This window comes from Sphaeramia orbicularis, chromosome 16, assembly GCF_902148855.1.
Source record: "Sphaeramia orbicularis chromosome 16, fSphaOr1.1, whole genome shotgun sequence".
Classification (NCBI taxonomy): Eukaryota; Metazoa; Chordata; class Actinopteri; order Kurtiformes; family Apogonidae; genus Sphaeramia; species Sphaeramia orbicularis.
The window spans coordinates 30,606,733-30,627,539 of record NC_043972.1 but is presented as its reverse complement, the minus strand read 5'-3'; the positions used below and the strand labels follow the sequence as shown (position 1 = coordinate 30,627,539).

The following is a 20,807-nucleotide window of genomic DNA, read 5'->3' as shown; positions in this document are numbered from 1 at the left end:
GTTATGCTGAAAAGTTTATTTATATCAATTAAGTTGTGGAGTGTGTTTGGTGTGTAAAAGGAAATAGCAACATTTGCTTGAAGGGTTTTGTGCAACTTAAGACTTTAATTTACAGCGTGTGAGAAGATGGACTAAAGCCGGCTGTCAGTGATCTGGTTTTATTTTGAAAGTTTCCAACGGAAATGTCTTCCCTTGTTCAGACTCTTTTTGCAATGCTTTGGACAAGGAGGTGCATGGGTGAAACATGGCCGCCGCGGACCCATCGGAGTCTCCGAAAAGGCAGAAATCCCTGGCGGAGGAGGTGGAAACATCTGGGGGGACAGATGCGGCGGTGGAGGCGAGCAGCGGCTTAAACCCGGTGGATGAAACCGCATCTGGTAAAGCCTCGGACGGACCCGGCGAGGAGCAGGGAGCCGGGGATGGCAACGACGGCGCCGCTTTCGCCAGCCATTCTGAGGCTAGTGTCGAGTCCGGTGCTGCCGAAGCTGACAAAACGACATGTAATTCACCGGAGGACCTGACATCGGCGGAAAAAATGGCCCGCAACACCACGGCTTCAGGCGGAGAGCAGCGGTCCAACGACTGGTCCGACACGGAAGAGCAGGATGGAGAGAAAGCAACACACACGGAGGGAAATAATAAGAGTGGTATGCTAACACCGTTAATGTAATTTTACTATTGGTTTTAGCCTCAAGGCTAACCTGAGCTAAATTTCTACTACCGGCTCTGTACCTACTGTCAACTCCAGGAGTATTCACGACAAAACAGGCTTTATTTGATGAAAGTTTCAGGAAAGAATGGTCTCAAAACATCCACATGTAATTACACTATCCTAGCAAGAAGTGAGACAACACACTGTAGCATCTACAGTATTTACATGTGCATGTGTGTGATGCATGTTCACACACATGCGCATATGTTCGATTAGCTCCTAAATCAAAGTAGCATCCTCCAAAGCACGTTGCACACAGACTTCAGCACTGTTTACTATTAATGCCAGTAATATTACTGAGTTTATTATCATTGGGTTATATTAGATTGTTTACTCTTTACTCCTACTTGCCAGTTTTCCCACTAATGCTCTTGTCTCTTGCAGATGTTCCACTTGAACAGTTTTAGTAACATTAGATTGTTTACTATCATTACATTATATTAGGTTGTTTACCATTGTTTACCTACTTGCCAATTTTTTCCCATGATGCTCTTGTCTCTTGTAGACCTCGAAGCTGTTACAGAGAGTGGTGAAGAGGAGCAGTGCAATACACATGTCGATGCTAAAAATACTGCTGAAGTGGAGGAGATTAATGAGAAGGAAAATTCATGTGACGAGGGGAAAAATAGCACTGAGAAAGAGAAGGCTGCGGCGCCTGGAAAAGAAGTAGATGGAGTTGAGGAGGAGGAAGAAGAGGCAGACCGAGAGGAAGATGCTGCTGATATGACGACAAAGCCAAAAAAACCACGTATGGTGTGTAAGGACTGCGGGAAAGTTTTCAACCAGCGGGAGACATTCAACCTACACCGCCACTTCCACGCCCACGAGGATGAGCTCACACCCCTTACCTGTAAAGAATGCGGCCTTACCTTTCAGCACCGCAGCAGCCTCATTAAACACAGGAATGAACATATTAAAGAAAAGGAGCAACAGCTTTTAGCTTTGAAGAAAGAGGTTCGAACAACGGAGGGTAATTTTGCATGTGCTGAATGTCAGAAGGTCTTCTATTCAGTGGATAAGCTGAGGGACCACACCTGCAGCAATACAGTAGATAAGCCTTACCACTGCCCCCTGTGCCGCCAAGAGTTCCAGTTTAAAGTATCTATCACTAAGCACATGATGTCCCACTCCCAGGAAAGCATGTTTAAATGCCAAGAGTGCAACCAGATGTTCTTAAACAGCATGTCGTTGCGCTACCATCAGAGATGCCACTCTGCCCTCAAACCCTATGAATGCCCTGAGTGTGGCATGGTTTTCAAACACTACTCTGTCATGGAAGACCACCGACGCAAGCACACTGACAACACACGCTCACACCTGTGCAACATCTGCGGTAAGACCTTCAAGTATAGCAGCCTCCTACATCAGCATCAGTACCTGCACACTGGCCAGAAGCCCTTCCGCTGTCCTGAATGTGGGAAAAGATTTGCCTTTGCCCAGAACATGAAGGCACACTGCCGTCAACATAGACTCCGTGAAAGTAACGCACTTTCCTCCACTGAGCAGCCCAGTAAGCAGACCACTATGTCTGTACAAGAGCCAGTGAGAGGGCCTGGCAAAGAGAACACAGACCAGAGCGAGGATACTAAATGCACATTTACCTGCCCTCTTTGTCCCCAAACTTGCCCTACGCCAGCTAACCTCAGAGCCCACATGCTAATTCATGAAGCTGAGTTTGAGATGCTGGAGAGAACAAAGGAGACGAATCAGTTGTGGGAGAAAGGCCACAACTGTCCCCACTGCCCAAGTATTTATCGCGATGAGCGAAGCTTAAATGTACATCTGTTAAGTGTCCACAAGGCTGTAGCACAATATCTAGAAAATGTGACACCAGATCCTAAAAAACCATCATTAAGCAATGATAATTGTCAGACAAAGTGGAAAAGTGATGGCTTAAATATGAAGTCCTACAAATGCTCAGAGTGTGGAAAAGCATTCCGTCATCGCTCAGTATTAGAACTACACATGCGCATACATCCCACGGACAAGCCTTACCAGTGCAAAGTGTGCGGTAAGGGCTTTAGATTTAGTAGCTATTTACAGCAGCATCTCATCATCCACACAGGAAAGAAACCATACAAATGTCCAGACTGTGGGAAGGACTTTGCCTTCCTGCAAAACATGAAAACCCATCAAAAGCTGCATCAGGAAAAACCTTTCCGTTGCACAAGCTGCCGCAAAGGCTACAGTGATGAGACCCAACTTCAGCACCATATGTTATCACATAATGGTGACAAACCTCATAAATGTGACCTTTGTGATAAAAGCTTTGGATTAGCTTATCTGCTACGCGACCACATGAACACACACACAGGAGAGAGACCTCATCGCTGTGAGGAGTGTCACAAATCATTTTCCTGGTTTAGCAGTCTGTTAGTGCACCAGAAAATCCATGCTCGCAAACGACAGGGACTTAGCCAGTTTAATTCTTTTCAGATGGCTACAAGGATGAGAGGTAGGGGAGGCAGGGGTAGGAGAGGGGGGAGGCCAGTGTGGGGCTCATCTAGACTGTTCGGAGGCTCAGAGATGGTTAGCTCTCAACCTCCTCCGTTTTTAGATCCTGCACTGAGAGATGTTGAAATGCACAGAAGGGCAGCTCAGCCTCAGTCTTCCATGCTTCCCATTCATGTAGATTTACAGGGGAGACAGCAGAAGGAGCCGTGGATGGCTAAGCTGCCTGCTCTGCCTGTCCAGTGGAAGGTGGACGGAGGAGAGGTAATGCCTGTCCCATCCTCACAGCAGCCACATGTAGCTTCACAGCCTACACACTTTGACAACCCAACAGTGTCAGGCCTGCAGCACCATCAGAGAGGTTCAAACTGGGCAGATAGCCCTTTAATATCTCAGTCTGGCCCCTCTTCCACACACAGTTTAGAGTCATCCCATGTAAAAGACAGTGTGGGCTCTGTGGTCAGCTCCCTCCTGACAGCTGTGCCAAAAAAATCCAGTCCATTAGATGCGAGTGAAATGGAGCAGCACAGACAACCAAAGCTGGTCACCTGGAGCAGTACACCCACATCCACAGTGGTAGCTTCTGCAAGTTCTTTGCAACATGAATTTTCTCCCACCTACATCGATGGGGCAGCCCTGTGGAGCATCAGACCTGCTCTACTTCCTCAAAATTCTCAAAGCTCTTCAAAAAAGCCTGGTCAAGAGCTTCAGATACCAAGATGGCAGGGTGCCTCAGTGTCAACACAAAAGGAGCCATCTACACCTCCTAAAAAAGAGGAGAGCAGAGTGTGGGACATGAGTAATCCTCAAGTTACACCGTCGACTGTTAGCCAGCCTGAGAAGCCATGGAACAGCTCTGAGCCGCAGAAGCAGTGGGCTTCAGGCTTAGCAGGTGCATCCACCTCGGCTCAAAAAGACCAAAGCAGTGCTATGTCAGTTTCAACTTCTGCTTCTCATGGGGTAGGAAGCACCTTGTGGGACCTTCAGACTCCACCGGGAGCGCCAAAGACTCATAACTCCTCTGAGAAATTAGTGAGTAATTCAGATTTTCAACTTCAGCAAAAGCAGGGGTCATCTAGCTGGGCGGGTGCTCAGAGTCAGACCGTGACGCAGAAGGTTCCCATCTCCATACAGTACGAGCCTCATCGCTTCGGCCAGGGGATAGGAGCACCAGTGTGGGGCTTCCAAAACAATCCTGTGGGTCCGCAGACTCTGCTCACTGGGCAACTCAAACCAGGGAATGGAGCACAGGAGCTGCAGCAACAACCAATGGTAACAGGCACTCAAATAATAATAAATCAGCCTTCTCCTTTTTTCTCACCTCCACTTGCTCCTCTCCCTCCTCTTGCTTTACCTGGTCCTCATCCTCTTCACTCTGTCGCAGTTGGTGCACTTCCAAGACCTCCACACCCAAATATTTTTTTCACACCACAGGCAGTCATGAGTGAGAGGCCACACATGCCACAGACCCTGCCCCTACCTCAGCTCACCCCGCGGACAGAACCTCACAAACTTGGTCCCCGTTTGCCTTTCCCCCCTGAACGGCTTCTTCAATGCATGATATGCGGGTGCTCTCTTCCACGGGAGCTGGATCTACAAATGCATTACTTGCAACATGCACAAGGAGAGATATGACACTAGCAACAACACTTAGTTATGTTTTTATTTTTCTTATTCAGTAGAACCTCATTAATATGACCCTCATTTGTGTAGTTTGACCCCCTGAGTGGATGGTTATTAGAAATTAATGGGTTCAAGTGATACCTGAGAAAGCATGAGTCAGTTTTGTTTGAAAGAGAATGAAGCTCAACTTCAGTGTTATGTGTGAAGGTTGTGTACATGTGCCATCTTTTTTAGATGCATCCATATTAACTAAGGCGGTTTAAACAGCTTATGAGGTGTCCATATTCTTGAGGTTTTACTATATTTGACCTTCATTTATTGCCAATGATGAGTAGATTTAGATAATATTAGTACTTTTATAGGTTTGTTCATATGTCCTGAACCATTTAAACTGTCTTTTCCATGTACAGTATACTGTGTGCCTTTATAATTACAGTCTGCATGTCTGCTGTCTTGGTATTCTAGGCCTAGTTTGTGCTAAAGGTAGACTCAACAATGTGACCTCACCCCCAATACACAAAGCAACTCTTTCTAAGATACTGTAAAGAAGTCCGTTTTTGCTTTTGGGATGGGTGTTTAGCTCATATATTTCATGTGTCAGAACATACTACAAACTGGTTGACTGTTGACATGCTGTATAACCATATTAGGTATTCACTGGACCGTTACTGGGTCCAAATACTCTTAGTAGAATTTTAGTTAAGAAATAAATTTGGTCCAAGTGAAGGTATCTGTAAACATTGTGTTTCACAGTTACCATTTACAATCATTTCACAATTAGAGTTTTCTGTAAATTTAACTCTTGGGTTAATGGGTACAGGGAACAAGTAGCATCCTTACACACCTATTGGTGTCACTGTTGTAAAATAGTGAATTTTGTAATAAATTAAACATGGATTTATCTGAAGTTTTGTCATTAATCTGTTCACAATGACAAGACAAACCTGAAGCAGGTAAATGTAAAATAGGTGCTTTGCTCCGTGTGAGCAGTTTGAATTAGCAAATTTTAGTTAGTTACAACTTCAGATCTGCATGTACTGACATTTATAGTAGTCAGATCCACTTTTACAAGTCAGTGTATTTTTGTGATTTATATATTTATTTTGTAACTGAGTATATTTAAGCCAAGTACAACCAACCAACTCTTGTTTTCTGGTGATGGGCATTTAAGTAGCTTTAGTAGCCCAGATAAGTGAAAATCTGCATCAATACTGTTAACAAAAACACACGGTCCATTTGTACAAATCAACTGTCCCTACACATCTTAACAAAGTCAGTGTCTTTAAATAAAAACTAAAAACGTGCCCTTCTACCTCTCACCATTGTTTTAAAATGGAAGGAAATAGAAGTTTCCCCTCATGTATACATACTGGATTAAATAAAACCTGCCTTTGATTATAATGCTGAGTTGTGCAATGTTTGATCAGTAATCCAGGTTCAGCATTAACCTACACCATCTTGGAAGAATAACACGATTTTCTTACTATTTTTTTTTTTCCCACAATGTAATAGTTTTATTTTCATTTAACTGATTAAACTGACGAGTAAAATGAGAAGTTTGGTTACTTTTACATTGGGCTATTGAATGCTGTGAATGAAATACGTTTTTTTGGAGGAAGAACACATTCTGTCGAGATGTTTTTATAGTTCAAATGAAATATAAAAGGCTTTCAATTTTAATTATTAATGATGTTACTAAATATTACTTCTTTCCATTACATTAAGCAATGTAATCTGGTTTTAGTTAATAACTTTGTACTAAATATACAAAGCATCAAAGTATTGTTCTTTTAATAGTTTTAGTTGATGTAGTTATGTGATCACATTAAACCTGTTAAACATTACATTACTGACTTCCCTGAAATGTGCTCAGACTGACTGAAGGATCTACTGTGGATAACTGATTCAATGTCGTCAACGCATGGCTCGTCCTGACAGAAACGTAGAAGAAGAATCCACTTCCGCTAAGGGTTTCTCAGCTGGACAGTGCAGGTGTGTGGCGAAAACAGGCTAGCTGTGCATTTCATCATCTCTCGTATTGCTAAAAATGCATTTCACAATGGTGTGCTGTTGTGTGGTGACAGATTAGGATAGTGTATTTGTTAATTTCTCTCCTCTCCTGTGCAGTGTGGTCGCAGACGAGAGGAATATTTAAAAACAACTCTGGCTCCGATAAGCGAACGACTACTAGCTAGTGTAAGCTAGCATTAGCATCAGTTACCAAACACAGACACGCCAAGATGGACGAGGCAACTACCGCGGCGTTCGAAGAGGACGGAGCTGGAAATGAGTCCTGCAGGGGAGACGGACCCAATGGCACATTTAACAAGAGATCCCCTGTAGGTAAGTATTCACTTAGACCTCAGTGTTTTACATGCAAACCCAAGCGTTCCTAGTAGTTTACAAGTGTGGTTCCTCCTCTAGTACGAACAGGCGTAGTGACCTCCACAAATAGGAACATGCAAACATAATAATGTAGAAACACATCTGCATTGATGTGACAATGTATCATGTTAATGTGAGCATTCACGTTATTGTAGTTCGATTAGATGTATAGGTATTATAGGGTACCTTAATGATCAAATTCACAGTCCAGACTAAGCTCACAAGAAATAATGTAACCTAAACGAAATACAAAAAGCGTTTCTCATCAAATATGTGCTGTGCATGCTAAGTAAAACCTTTCTGTTTGGGCAACGTGTCAGTCGATGCTCATTAGATCAGTGTGCATATGTTATTTAATAGATTAAAACTTTTCTGAGCCAGCGCTGACATTAAATGGTAGAATTAGTAAACATTTTTGTCAGGAAAAGGATGCTGTAATGCAGCTCAAACTAAGCTATTGCAGCTTGCAGAAAGCCATTAAGTTATTATAGTACACAGATCCATCTATGATGCAAAAGCATTGAATGCAACCTTAATGTTACAGCTGGTGAAATGTCTGAGGTCAAAATATCTACTATCAAAAATGGTAAGTTCACACAGTGAAATATTTGTAATCTTTCATAGAATTGTAATAAATAGAAATATTTTCCCTTAAAATGTGTCTAGGAAGCTAAAATAATGATGTAAACTATATATATATATATATATATATATATATATATATATATATATATATATATATATTAGTGTTTTATAGATGTGCAGTCAATGAGTTTTTTGAGCTCCAACAAGGTCTGTAGCAGTCAAATTTTCATGCAGGACTTAGTAACCTCCACATATGATAGAGCTAGGCTATATCAATTCAGGTTCATGGAGATTTAACCTTTTAGGAGGACGATTCTTTGTGTGAAGGGATAAAATATTTATCAGTTGCATTACTGTTTAAGAGCAGCGACTATTTTTGTGAATATGTGTTGGAAACTATGTAGTGTTTATTGGACATTTACGATAAAATTTAATCCAGTACAATGAGAAATAAGCCAATGGTGACAGTTTAGAATACATTTACTGCACTAAACTGGACTATTATCTGTGTCATAAAACTGACAATTTACTTAGTGTGTTTAATATTTTCTCCTCACTCTGTATTATACTGTAAAGGACAAATTAAAGATAAAATATGTATAGCTTCATCACAGTTTTACAGTGGCTGATATATTCATGTTGTAGACAAAACAGCTCTAAATGGAGTGTATGCAGTTTATAATAAAGTCCAGAATAAGCTGTAGTTTGTATTAAATGTTCCTTTTCAAACATATAATCAACAGTGGTCGTTTAAACTTAACCCTGTTCTCTATAATAAATTTACAAGATTATATGACTGGGGTCAGTTATTATGGCACCTTCGAATAAAGTTGTATGGACCTTATTTTTCATTGACAGTGCACTAATGCTGTGTTCACACCTTTATAGTCTGCTGCATTGCATTGAATGATGATGTACTGTCACAAGTGGCAATAACATATATTGGGCTGAAATGGTTTGGTTTGTGTTTGGAATCACCAGTAAAAGCTTTTATCATTTTAAAAGGGTCGACAAGATGTTCTGTGAAATCTAGTTATACTGTCATTAAATATATCCAATCTTGAACTCTAAACCAACTGTACCATCATAAATGTGATTGTGCAGTGCCACCTAAAGGCCGTCTTTGGATATATTAATTGTTGCTGCTTCTCTTGTACTTCCTTGTGTAATCCCATTAAATTTAAACCTATTCAAACTGTGCCAGTCTTGACTTTGCCTTTTTGTCAGTTGGGTAGCAAAAGTCTTCAAAAGAAAGGTTAAGTAAAATATTATCTTTGCACAACAAAAATGGTATTTAGTACTCCTGCAGACAGTTGTACATGCTGGAATGCTACTGATGTGGACTGAAATATTTTTTACTGATTGTATATTCTTTAATCCAGATATTAGTAATTTCTTTTGGAAGTAGTTTCTTTGTTTGCTCATACTGTCTGCTCAAATCATCTTAAAAATAAAAGAATGCCTTGAGTAGTTTTTTTTCACTGGAAAGAGGTGTGGCCTTGACCTCCTTTTTTCCCTTTTTATTCCCAGGGGAAGGGGTTTTCTGTTGCCGGGATTGTGGAGAAGCCTTCAGAGAGGAGGCAACCTACTTGAAGCACTGCCAACAGCATTCCCAAGAAAACCTCTCCATGTTTGTAGATCACCAGTTGAATGAAACCCTGAAACATGGCATGGAAAAGGACAGTGAAACAACAAATTTCTGTAATATATGTTCACTCTCCTTTGTTGAGCTGAATGATTTCCGTTCACACATGGAAAAGGAGCATCATCAAACTCTACAAAAGGACTTTCTTGAACACATGGGCACTGGGATAACAAAGCACCACACCTATGAATGTCCAGATTGTGGGAAGTCGTATGGTGTTCTCGGACACTTTCTCAACCATCAGCGGTCACACAGACAAGCCTCCAAATCAGTATTTCATGATCTTGAACATTTGAAAAAGAAATCATTTCAGTGCGAGTCTTGTGGGAGGACTTACTCTCGTGCATCTGCTCTGGATGCACATCGCCGTTGTCATGAGGAAAAGTTAGTAAAATCACGAAGCAGGAGTTCAGGAGATTCATTTAACACTGAGGACCCGATGGTTGAAGCAAAATCCAGTGAAAACCAGACTGAAGAGGCTGGTGATAAACTTTTTAAGTGTTCATGTGGTAAAGCTTTTACTGCTCTGATGCGCTTGAAAACCCACCAACGATTTAGCCGCAACAGTCTTTGTTCTCCAGAAGAGACAAAGGAAAAACCAAAGAAAACCTGTAATGAGTTTTACTGTAGTCAGTGTAATAAAAGTTTCAGTGGGCATATTGCGCTTTTCAACCATCAGCGATGGCATACTTATCACTCAGATAATTCTGCACAGAGGTTCCCATGTGAGGAATGTGGAAAAGTATTTATGACATTGACGTTTTATTACAGGCATCAACGCACTGCGCATAGTGACGAGACCCCATCAAAGTCTTTTCATCATCAAGTATGTCAGCTACAGAAGAAATCATTTGCATGTAAAGATTGTGGGCTGAAGTTTTCTAGGGCGTCAGCGCTTCACTCACATGAACTTATTCACACAGATGTTTTCAGAGAAACTGAGAAAGAGGCCCGCATGCACACCTCGCTACTACCTCAACTTAATCATCAGAATATTCTGGAAAGTCAAAGTAAAGAGATGGGCCAGATGGAGGAAGAAGTAGTTTCAGTGAATGTCCTTTCTACCCATATGGCTGAAGAAGACCCCCATGTTAATGAGACTGATGAAGACTTGGAGAGTTATGAACCTGGGGACTTAATTGTGAAGGTGATCAGTGCAAGTGAGTCTGAAGACGAGCCTGCACAAGACCTGAATCCTGATCTAGAGTTGCTCTGTGAGTCAGATCAAGAAATAAGAGATGACACCATCAGTAATGTTCCCTCTAGTCTGATTTCTAAACAAGAAATGGATCTAAAAATTGTGCAGATTGACTTTGAGCATGCTGACGACCTGAGCAAACTGTTAGAAAGTGAAGCTGAAAGTAAAAACACAGAGCGCTATGATTGCCCAGAGTGTTATCGATGGTTTACTAGTGCTTCATCACTGCGCGTTCACAGAATGTGGCATGGTGTCCATAAGAGACGACAACAGGCTCAAGGTCAGTCAGCAGCAGTTTACACATGTGGTACGTGTGGTCAACAAAACAATAGCTATGCATCACATTGCAGTCACATACAGATACACAAGGATGAGACCGTAAGTAATAATGCATTTCAGCAGACAGAGGGAGAAGAGAAAAGCAATTTGACATGTGACGAATGTGGTAAAAGCTTCTCACGTTTGTCTGCATTAGTCTCCCATCAGTTGCATCACCCAAAAAGAAAACAGTTCCAATGTCCAGACTGCGTGATGTCCTATTCACATGCAGCTAACCTTTTTAATCATATGAAAATTTGTTCTGCGCAGAAGAAGGAGAATATTTCAGCATCTAAGAAAGAGTACAATCCAAAGAAAACCCTTCTAGGACCAAAGATTTATCATTGTGAACAGTGTGGGAAGGGTTTTTGGTCTTTAGGTGCTTACTCTCACCATAAGCAGAGTCAGACACAGTGTGTAGACCTGAGGCTAAGGAAAGGCTTTGTGGGAACTTTGCACTCCGTTAATGGACATTCACGCTCCCCTGTTAAGGTTGCATGTCCAGTATGTGGTAGAAAATTTCGTCACAAGGGCATTATGGCACTGCACATGAGGAAACATGAAAATGGAAATCACAAATGCGAACTCTGCAACAGGACGTTTCGTCTTTTTTCTAGTCTCCTGAGGCACCAAGTTGTGCATAATGACCAGTTACTCCCACCGCCTATTAAGTCTTTCCAGCATCAGGTGGAGCAGTTGAAGAAGAACACGTACAGCTGTCCTGACTGTGGGAAGCTGTTTTCACGGGCTAAAGCCCTTCAGTTCCATATGAAGAGCCATGGTTATGAGACTGGCCACTCACCACCATCTCAGAAGTCTGCTGTAACATTAGAAGATCTGCAGTGCTCAACATGCTTTGCACATTTCAACAGCAAGTCATCCTTACGAGCCCATCAAAAACTTTGCACTAAAAAAGAAAATCAGGTCATTGATTCTAAGGCAGAGCACTTAGAAAATCAAAACATTCCTGAATCACCCAAGGCTAGTGTGAATGTAGGCACACCGGACCCCAGTGCACAGCATTGTATTGATAACACAAAAATAAAGAGTGAAATGGAAACTGAAGAAGAAAACGCTGCAATGTGGAGCTCAGAAAAAACGTCAGATTTAAAATACAAATGCAAAACTTGTGACAGAAGCTTTTCAGTGATTGGAGCTCTGAATTTTCATAAAAGGGTTCACGCTGAAGGTTCCAACTCATTAACAAAAGCAAAACTGACGATGTCTTTGCTTAAGAAACCTAAACAGGAAGAATCAACTAAAGGATTGTTTCACTGTTCAGAGTGTGGTAGGAGATTTATGTCCAACTCAGCCCTCGGCTCCCACAAACGATGGCACAAAGACAAGAAGTTTTCACATTCTTTAGGAAAAGATGACGAGGCAAATGCTGGAAACAACAAAACAGAAAGTGGACCTTTCAAGTGCAACAAATGTGGCAAACAGTTTTTTAACCATTGTGTTCTTCAGCGCCATCAGATGTTTAATCCTCAATGTCAAAGCACTGAGTCAGAGCCTGATCCAGAGAAAAGTGTGGAGAGTAAAAGCATGCCAGAGAAGTCAGAGTTTTCATGTCTGGAAAGTATCCAGCCGTTTGAGCAAGATTCACTTGTAGCTGATCACTTTGAAAGTGAACACGGTAGCTCAATGGACCAGTTTCCAGAAGAGGGTGACATCGACCTCAGTGAGAGCAAATCTGTTTCACCGGTACTAAAGCCAAAAGTTTATCAGTGTCCTATCTGCTCTATGACCTTTGCCAAATCCAGAGGCCTGCGAGCCCACAAATGGCAGGCACACTCAAAAGGCAGAAAAAAGATTGGCTTAGAGAAGAAAAAACAGTTGAGCTGTGATGTGAAAAAGCCACAAGAGGCATCAGCTGTAGATGGTACTACAGTGATGAACAGTCATGCTGTTGCAAAGAAAACTATCGCTGTAGCAACAGGAGTGAAGAAAATCGGACCAGATCACATACCTGTTAAATCAAACGCTTATATTAACTCTGCGTGTGCACCTATCGACCGTACAAAAGTGCATCAGGAGGCACCTCTGGAACCTAAACAGGAGATCCAAATGGTGGAAGCTGAGGTTTCTCCACCTGTTAGCCGTCTGTCTGAGCATACAGCCAAGTGTCTCTTCAAGTGTGATAAGTGTGGGAAAGCTTTCCAAACAGAAGAAAATCTAGGAACTCATAAAACAAAATCCAAAAGTCGGCCCTTTTCTTGTGCTCTCTGCTGCAACGGGTTTTGGACAGAGAATCAACTGCAACAACACCTCATCTGGCACGATGAAGTCCGTGGCCGTCTCCCAAATGAGGTTCGCTTTAGGCTCAGCGCTGCTATGACCGTAAAGCCTCTAAAACCCAACCCCCTATCTGCTGACAACAGGGCAGACTCACTTTCCTCCTCAACACTGAACCAACCAGTGACGACCCCAGAAAGCCAGTCACAAAGTAGCCATAAGTGCCAACGCTGTGGCAAAGCCTTCCTTTTCGCAGCTGCACTGCAAAAACACGAAACTCAGCAGTGCACCAGTGACTCCTATCATTGCTCTGTTTGCCCAAGGACCTTCAGTGAAATACAGGACCTTATTGACCATCACCAGGAATGTACTGGTGGTTCTAAAAGACACAGTGATGCCTCTGCTGCTTTCTTATCAGGAGAAACTTATGGCCTTACTTGTCTTGAATGTGGAGCTACTTTTTGTCAAGAAACTGATTTGCACCAGCACTATGTTGAACACGCCAGAGGAACATACTCAAGTAAAACGGAACAGAAATAAGTGGCAGACACTGTACTTTGTGGAGGTTTTTTTTAATGTTTTTTTTTTTTTTTTTGTGGTGGCAAAACTACTTCACTATATTAAGCTGCAAAACTCTGTTAAATCATTGTTTATACTGGTTCTTTGACATTTTCTCTCTATATTACTTGGTGTTAATACGTAAAAATGGTCAAAGCTGTTTAGTTTCTCCTATCATGCATTTCTTTACACTGGATTAACACATGTACAAATGTAATAATATATTCAATGCTTATAAATGTAGATTGACATGTTCAAAGTGTGTTTCTGAACCTGCAGCTAATTTGCCCCTGTTATCTCAACTTGAACAATTGAATCTCTCCAAGGCTGATGCGGAGCAGTTGATATAATGCTATATAAAATACAATGCATGTGATTACTTATAGTTCAGGTAATGGCTTATTCAAAATGTCAAAAAACTGTATTTTTGTCACACTATTTGCCTCAAAAGTGTACAGGACACAAAACTAATATTGCTGCAGACATTTGACATGTGTGAGTTTCAGCTGATTGACTTGTTGGCAGACAAAAACAAATGTGCACTGTTTCAACTCGCTACCGTTTTAAAAGATCTCACAAATTTAACACAGTTGTGACCTGCATTTGTACATTAATGAATTTATAAACTCTAATGTAATCTTTACTTCAGTGTTACATTTCCATTTTGTGGAAAGGCTGTTCATTACTTTATAGAATAGAGATTTTTGTTGCTGTATGTTTCATTCCGTGGAAATATGACTTTATATTGTAGAGATGTTACTTTGCTCTTCTAATTTATGAAATTCTTTTTTTCCCTTAGATGACCAGTATATCCTTTACTTGATTAACATGTTTCTGATATGAAGAAGTCCCTAAAGGTTGAAAATAAATGCATTAATGTGAAACACTGAGTTGTGTGATTAATGCATGTTTGATACCAAAGGTGTTTGTAGGTAATAGTACTAGTTAACAGAAAGGATGTGCAACATCACATGTAAAATTAGTATTTACTGCACTAAAAATACCATGATGGATGAGTTATTTTGAGTGAGGTTTAAATAAAAGTCAATATATTTTTAATCCATTTAACTCTTATTCCTCACATTTAGAGTTTATTAACAGACACAAATGATGCTACAAAGAAATGTTTACAATGTTTTTCAGCTGTTTTAATGATGGTAGAGATCTATTATGTTTACTCATTTATTTAATATTGACATCTCTGGCTCTTCATTCACAGCCTGTCTATTTTCACTGCTGAAAGAAAAGAATTAACTTGATTAGTAATAACCTTTTTCATACTGGACGGGATCATTTCATTTGGAGCTCCACAAAATAATTATCCCAAGGTAGTTTACTGTTTATACTCATTCACTCCAAAACGAGTGTGAAATTGCATGTCTTCCTGTAGTGCTGAAGTCTAAAGTTCTTTCTTTTTTTTTTTATACTTCATTTTTAACAGATTTTACGTTTTATAACAAGCAGAGAGTAAAACAAAAAAGTAAAGATACAAAACAAGAGACGTCAACAAGCGCAGACAGGGCAGTATCAAAAACTTAAAGTACAACAATAAAAAAGTGGGTCAATGAGTCATGATGTTATCCCATCATAATAAGAGGGTTGAGCTAGTTTGGTTATTGTCTTGTTTCAGTCCATGTCAGATCATTCACATACGTATATTCTCATGTTGCATCAGATCTTGTCCCGTAAACCTGCTGACATAATTACATCCATCCTTTTCATCAACATTTGTGCACATTTTTCTGGAATGCATATTTACACATGTTGATAGTAAAACACACAGATGTTGACATATATGTGTACTTCTCATGAAAAAAAACAAGGTGTTGTCCCATTGGGACATCACATCTTCTGGGTTAGATGTCCATTTTAGCCAGTAATTAGTAGTGATATGATGTTCACGAACGAATCGAATCTTTTGAACGGATCTTTGAAATGAACGATGGGAACCGAGTCTTTGTAAAGAGCTGTTCATTTTTTTTATTTTTTTAAATTTTTTTTAAGGAGGGAGTGTCAGATTGCCTGTCAATTTACCAACATACTGTTCTTGTTCTGAGAATTACACTATAGTTCAGGTATTTAAGTAATTGCAGTGATTAATCACTGTTGTGTTTTTTGCAATTTTTTCCGTATGTTTACACACATTTATTGTTCTTGTTTTGTGGAGAATAAAATGTTATTTCATAAGAAAATGTTTTATTTTCCTCTTCATTTTTAGACTACAGACTAGTCCACATAATGTACCGTGATATTTTTTGTCAAATTCCAGCATTTGCCTAATGTCACCTCTCATGTCATGGATTTCGCCCACACATTTGAACTAACTATTCTTTTTTACGGTAAGATAATATTCACTGCTGCGCTAGTTAAACACCTTTAAAATGTAATGTCAATTATCACATGTAGCCTATTTAGTCATTAAAACATTGGTGTTTCAAAATAATGCAAAAAACATAAAAGAGCCAGTCTTTTGAACGGCTCTTTTCAGTGAACGGCTCCTGGTTGAACGGCTCCCTTCAAAGAATCAAAAGTCCCATCACTAGTAATTAGTAAATTTGTCCAATTTATGGTTCAAGGAGAAAGTTAGTTTTTCCATATTGTATATTTCTTTAATAATTCCAATCCATTCCTTTTTTGTTGTGGGTTCTTCGCTCAGCCATTTTCCTGTTATGGCTTTTTTACAGGCTGCCATCATTATATTAATCAGGTATTTGTCTCCAGAGTTGACTGTGGGTGGTAGATTTCCAAGATAAACTGTGCAGAAATCATGTTTAATCTCAAACCCCATTATAATGTTAATCATTTTCATCATTTCAGTCCAGTAAGGCCTAATTCTTGGACAGTCCCAGAAAATGTGAAAATGGTCTGCAAGGGCGTTCCCACATTTTCTCCAACAGTTCCCATAACTCGGTAGGTCCTTTTGTATTTGTTGTAATTTGGGGGTAATGAAAAATCTGATAATATTTTTCCAGGTGAATTCCTTCCATTGACCTGAATTTGACGTGTTTGATTGGGTAGTTTAAAGTTCTTTCTATTCTTTAGAAGAGGAACTACTGTTGATTGTGAAGACTGGACAGAGGTTTCCCCAGTGGGAGGTTTTTAAGATTCACCTGCACCAGCACACTGTGGATCAGGAGGAGGAGGGAAAAGCGGAGACTGCAAACAGACCCTACAGCAGACCTGGGTTCTGGGAGACAAGATGATGGAGAAGTCAGAGGTGTGGACACAGCTGGTAATACGGAGTGGTCTGACATGAGTGCTTCATCACAAATGAGCACCTCAGGCTTAAAGGATGCTGCATCTGTTTGAGCCCAGATGACCCCTAGACATGGTTGACTGGTGTGTGACCAAGTGTATACATATTACATTTCATTCAAAAAACACCAACGGCTACATGAAAACCAGAATATCAGCACGCCACAAAAATCATAGTGTCCCAAATATGAAACATATAAAGTATGAGTGTCCAGATTGGGAGTTGTCATTTGTTTGAAGGGTCAATATGTAATTGAGGGACTGTAGAGTCCATGGGATATATCTTGCATACATCATTATTAAAAGTAAAAAAAACAACAACTAATGCAGGGGTGTCAAAGTCATTTTAGTTCAGGGGCCACATTCAGCTAAATTTGATCTGAGGTGGACCAAATCAGTAAAATGATATATCCTATATAACAATATAATATAATATATAAATAATGTCAATTCCAAACTTTTCTCTGTGTTTCAGAGCAAAAAAAAGTAAATTTACATTATGAAACGATTTACATCTACAAACTATCCTTTCAAACAATGTGAATAACATGAATAAACTGAAAAAATAAGTGTAATTTTAACAATATTCTGTCTCAGTTTATCATTTACACATTTACATTATAACGTACAGATCACAGTGGACCTACAAATGCACCAAACATTTAGTAACAGACAGAATCTTGTTAAAATTGTACTTACTTCCCTTAAGATATTGCAGATTGTTCATATTTGTTCAGGTTATTCATATTTTTTGTGGAATTATACTTTGTTTTAGTGCAAATACATGAAAATATTTACATTTACAAAGAGAAACATTTGGAGTTGTTATTATTTATATGTTATTATGATAGTATTTTAATGGTCCTGCCCACATGAGAGTGAATTAGTCTGAATGTGGAACCTGAACTAAAAGGATTGTTAATATCTTAGTGTAATTTTTGCATTTCACAAATTCATCCCAAGGGCCGGACTGGACCCTTTGGCGGGCTGAATTTGGCCCCCGGGCCACATGTTTGACACCTGTGAACTAATGTTTTTTATGTTCATTATGATCATGTCTTAAAAAAAATTCCATAATTATTTAATTACAGAAACAATCACTTATTAATAAATGATTAATAAATAAATAAGTGACTGGATATACTAAAATGTCAACTAAATAACCAAATTTAAAAACAACCTCCTTCTAATTATCTAAATAATAATAAAATGAGCTTATTCAAAAATTGTTTGGATTGTGTTCGTTTTATTAAGTTGAGATAATCATGACAGATATTTATTTTTTGGCAATATATCAGATTTTATATGGAAAATAACAAGTTGTATCTGTGTCTGAGAAATCACTTTCAACTAAGTTACCCATTACAAACACACCTCTGAAGGAAGTGTGTTAATTCCAAGTCACGTGACCTACTCCACATGATGTCATTTCCTCCTGAAGAAAATACTGGCAAGACTCCAAGGTATGTTCTTTCTCCTGTTTCTTAGTTATTTAATATAAAGTAGTGTGTGAGTCAAGTGTGGATTTATCGCACTCTTATGCCAACAGTTTTACTACAATATCTTTATAAATAACTTTCAGTTTTACTCAATTGTATATATGATATTTAGGAGAATCTTTCTGTAAAAATGCCATGTGGTGTTATGGTTATGTTGATTTTAGGTCTGAAAACAGCAAAAATGTCAACTATACCTGTCAACTATGTTACCCTGTAAAAGGTAACTCAAAGGGTTCCTCAATTATATACTGACCCAGAAAACCATGAATAATCGGTCACTTTAAAGTTCACATATGAAAAGCAAAACCTCCAAGATGTCATGTTGATCTCCATAAACAATGTCATTTTTGTTGTGTAACTTCTGCCAAAGGCTTTGCAGACAGAACATCGCTAAATATACACATCATTACCTTCCTGAAATACTTTCCTGATTCAGTTTTTGGCAAAAATCAAATATTGGCTGGTTAGGTTTTTTTGTGTTTCCTGAAAAATGACTCGGGCAATTATTTTATGAACGTGACAACTTGTAAGGTCACAGTCACAGGATCCATAATTGCACTGTTGGCAACAGGAGTTTCCACATCACTGTGCGATATTCACACGGGTGCGAAAGCATATGTTTGCACAATCTGTTGGAAAACATTTTCACAATCTGGAAATGTGACTGTACATGGAAAAAACATCTGAGGGTTTCCATTGGATCCACTGGTTTGTGCAAAAGATTCAAGAAATTAGTTTTTAGAAGTAACATGAGAAAAAAGAAGATGAGGAAGAAATGTGTTGTAGTTTGTGTTGAGGAGGAGTCAGAAATAGACGATGGGAAGGCCAGTGAGGATGCTGCGGTGGAGAATCAATGTAACGCTGAAGAGTCAGAATGTGGACAGGTCCGTCCAGAATGATCTGTCACAGCAGGATCTGATCCATTTCATGATGCTCAGTTAGAAACAGCACAATCAGAAACAGGGCAGGAGGTGGACAGTAGTGAGGTTCAAGAAACTGATGGCCACAAGCATAAATACTGGGAGTGGGAGTGTTTTGAGTGTAATATGGGCATTGTTGACGTAACACAGATGCATTTGCTTCATATTAAACATGTTACTGACAGGATGACAGTGACAGATAATAACTTCCAAATAGGTTCAAGGTACACTCACAGTCAATGAAAACTTTGAGACCATATTTTTCGACATAATTTTTATTTTGAAACCCTAAACTGGAATGTTTTCATATAAATCATTTGTTTAGGATATTGGCATACAGAAACAAAAATCTAAAGTTTCAAGAATAATTTTAAAACAAAAAACTTAACAAAAGAAAATGGCGCCTGCCAAACACAAAGTCATAACAGTCAATACGAGGTATGGCCTCCGTTTGCTTCGATGCAGGCGGCGATCCATTGGCGAATGCTTCGGACTGGGCGTCAGATGGTGTCCTGCGGAGTCCTATTCCATTCTTGCTGTAGTGCCTGGATCAGCTGCCCATACGCCTGGCTATTTCACTGTGGCTCAAACCGGCCTCCACCATACCCAGCGCCCGGAGACTTTGTTCTCGTGATAGACGTGGCATGATGCTGTTCACTGGACTAACAATGGTGGGCTTTTTTGGGCCTTTAAATAGGCCTTCAAAACCAATCCTCAAATTGTGCAGATACCCACTGAGTATTGCTCAATGTGTATTTGGTCCACTTTTGCAAAGAGACCAACCCATGTGCAATGAACCGTGACAACATGACAACTCATCATTATCTCAACTACCCGAGCACTAAGTCATCAATAAATCCACACTGAATAACTACAACCCCCCTACAAGTAGAAATATGCAGACATTTCTACCTCAAAGTTTCTATTGACTGTCAGTATACTTTATTATCTCCTAGGGGCAAATTATTGTGCAGCCAGCAGTACACACATCAAAAACAAATGACAGATACAATACAAAAACACAATTCACACACTATTCACAATTCAGGAGCCTGACAGCAGCAGGAATAAAAGAGTTGTTGGGTCTGTTGGTCCTGCCACGTGGTAGGGCGTATCTGTGACCAGTCTGAAGCAGTGTCAACTCAGACCGTAGAGGGTGGGCGGGGCCATTCAGGACCAATCAGGCCTTATTCAGAGTTCTGACCTTATGCAGGTGTGTGAGATTATTCAAGGTCACTCCTGCAATTCTGTTGCACACCTTTCAATACCCTGGAGTCTGTTTTTATTTTTGATGTTGAGTAAATGAAACCAGCAGATAAAAGAAAAGGTTAAAACCGACTCAATAAGAATAAAAAGAATAAAAAAAAAATAAAAAATTGACATATACTTCAAATACTATTACACTTTAATAAAGAACAAAGAC

At 39.8% G+C, this 20,807-nt stretch overlaps 2 protein-coding genes across 4 annotated transcripts; both read left to right on the top strand.

Annotated features, from left to right (window-relative positions):
- Nucleotides 1–213: 213 nt before the first annotated feature.
- On the top strand, nt 214–6,716 carry LOC115436344 (zinc finger protein 729). 3 transcript variants are annotated; one of them, XM_030159192.1, is made up of 3 exons: nt 214–647; nt 1,218–4,435; nt 6,660–6,716. In XM_030159192.1, the coding sequence occupies exons 1-3, from the start codon at nt 245–247 to the stop codon at nt 6,666–6,668; spliced, it is 3,630 nt and encodes a 1,209-aa protein (XP_030015052.1). In that variant the 5' UTR covers nt 214–244; the 3' UTR covers nt 6,669–6,716. The 3 variants fall into 3 exon arrangements, with proteins under 3 accessions (XP_030015052.1, XP_030015051.1, XP_030015050.1); XM_030159191.1 differs by lacking the exon at nt 6,660–6,716 and adding an exon at nt 4,598–6,187; XM_030159190.1 differs by lacking the exon at nt 6,660–6,716 and having other exon boundaries at nt 1,218–6,187.
- A 72-nt stretch (nt 6,717–6,788) lies between these two features.
- LOC115436343 (zinc finger protein 208) lies at nt 6,789–14,596 on the top strand. The gene is made up of 2 exons (XM_030159189.1): nt 6,789–7,129; nt 9,287–14,596. Exons 1-2 carry the CDS (start codon nt 7,027–7,029, stop codon nt 13,690–13,692), a joined length of 4,509 nt encoding a protein of 1,502 aa, XP_030015049.1. The 5' UTR covers nt 6,789–7,026; the 3' UTR covers nt 13,693–14,596.
- The last annotated feature ends 6,211 nt before the right edge of the window (nt 14,597–20,807 follow it).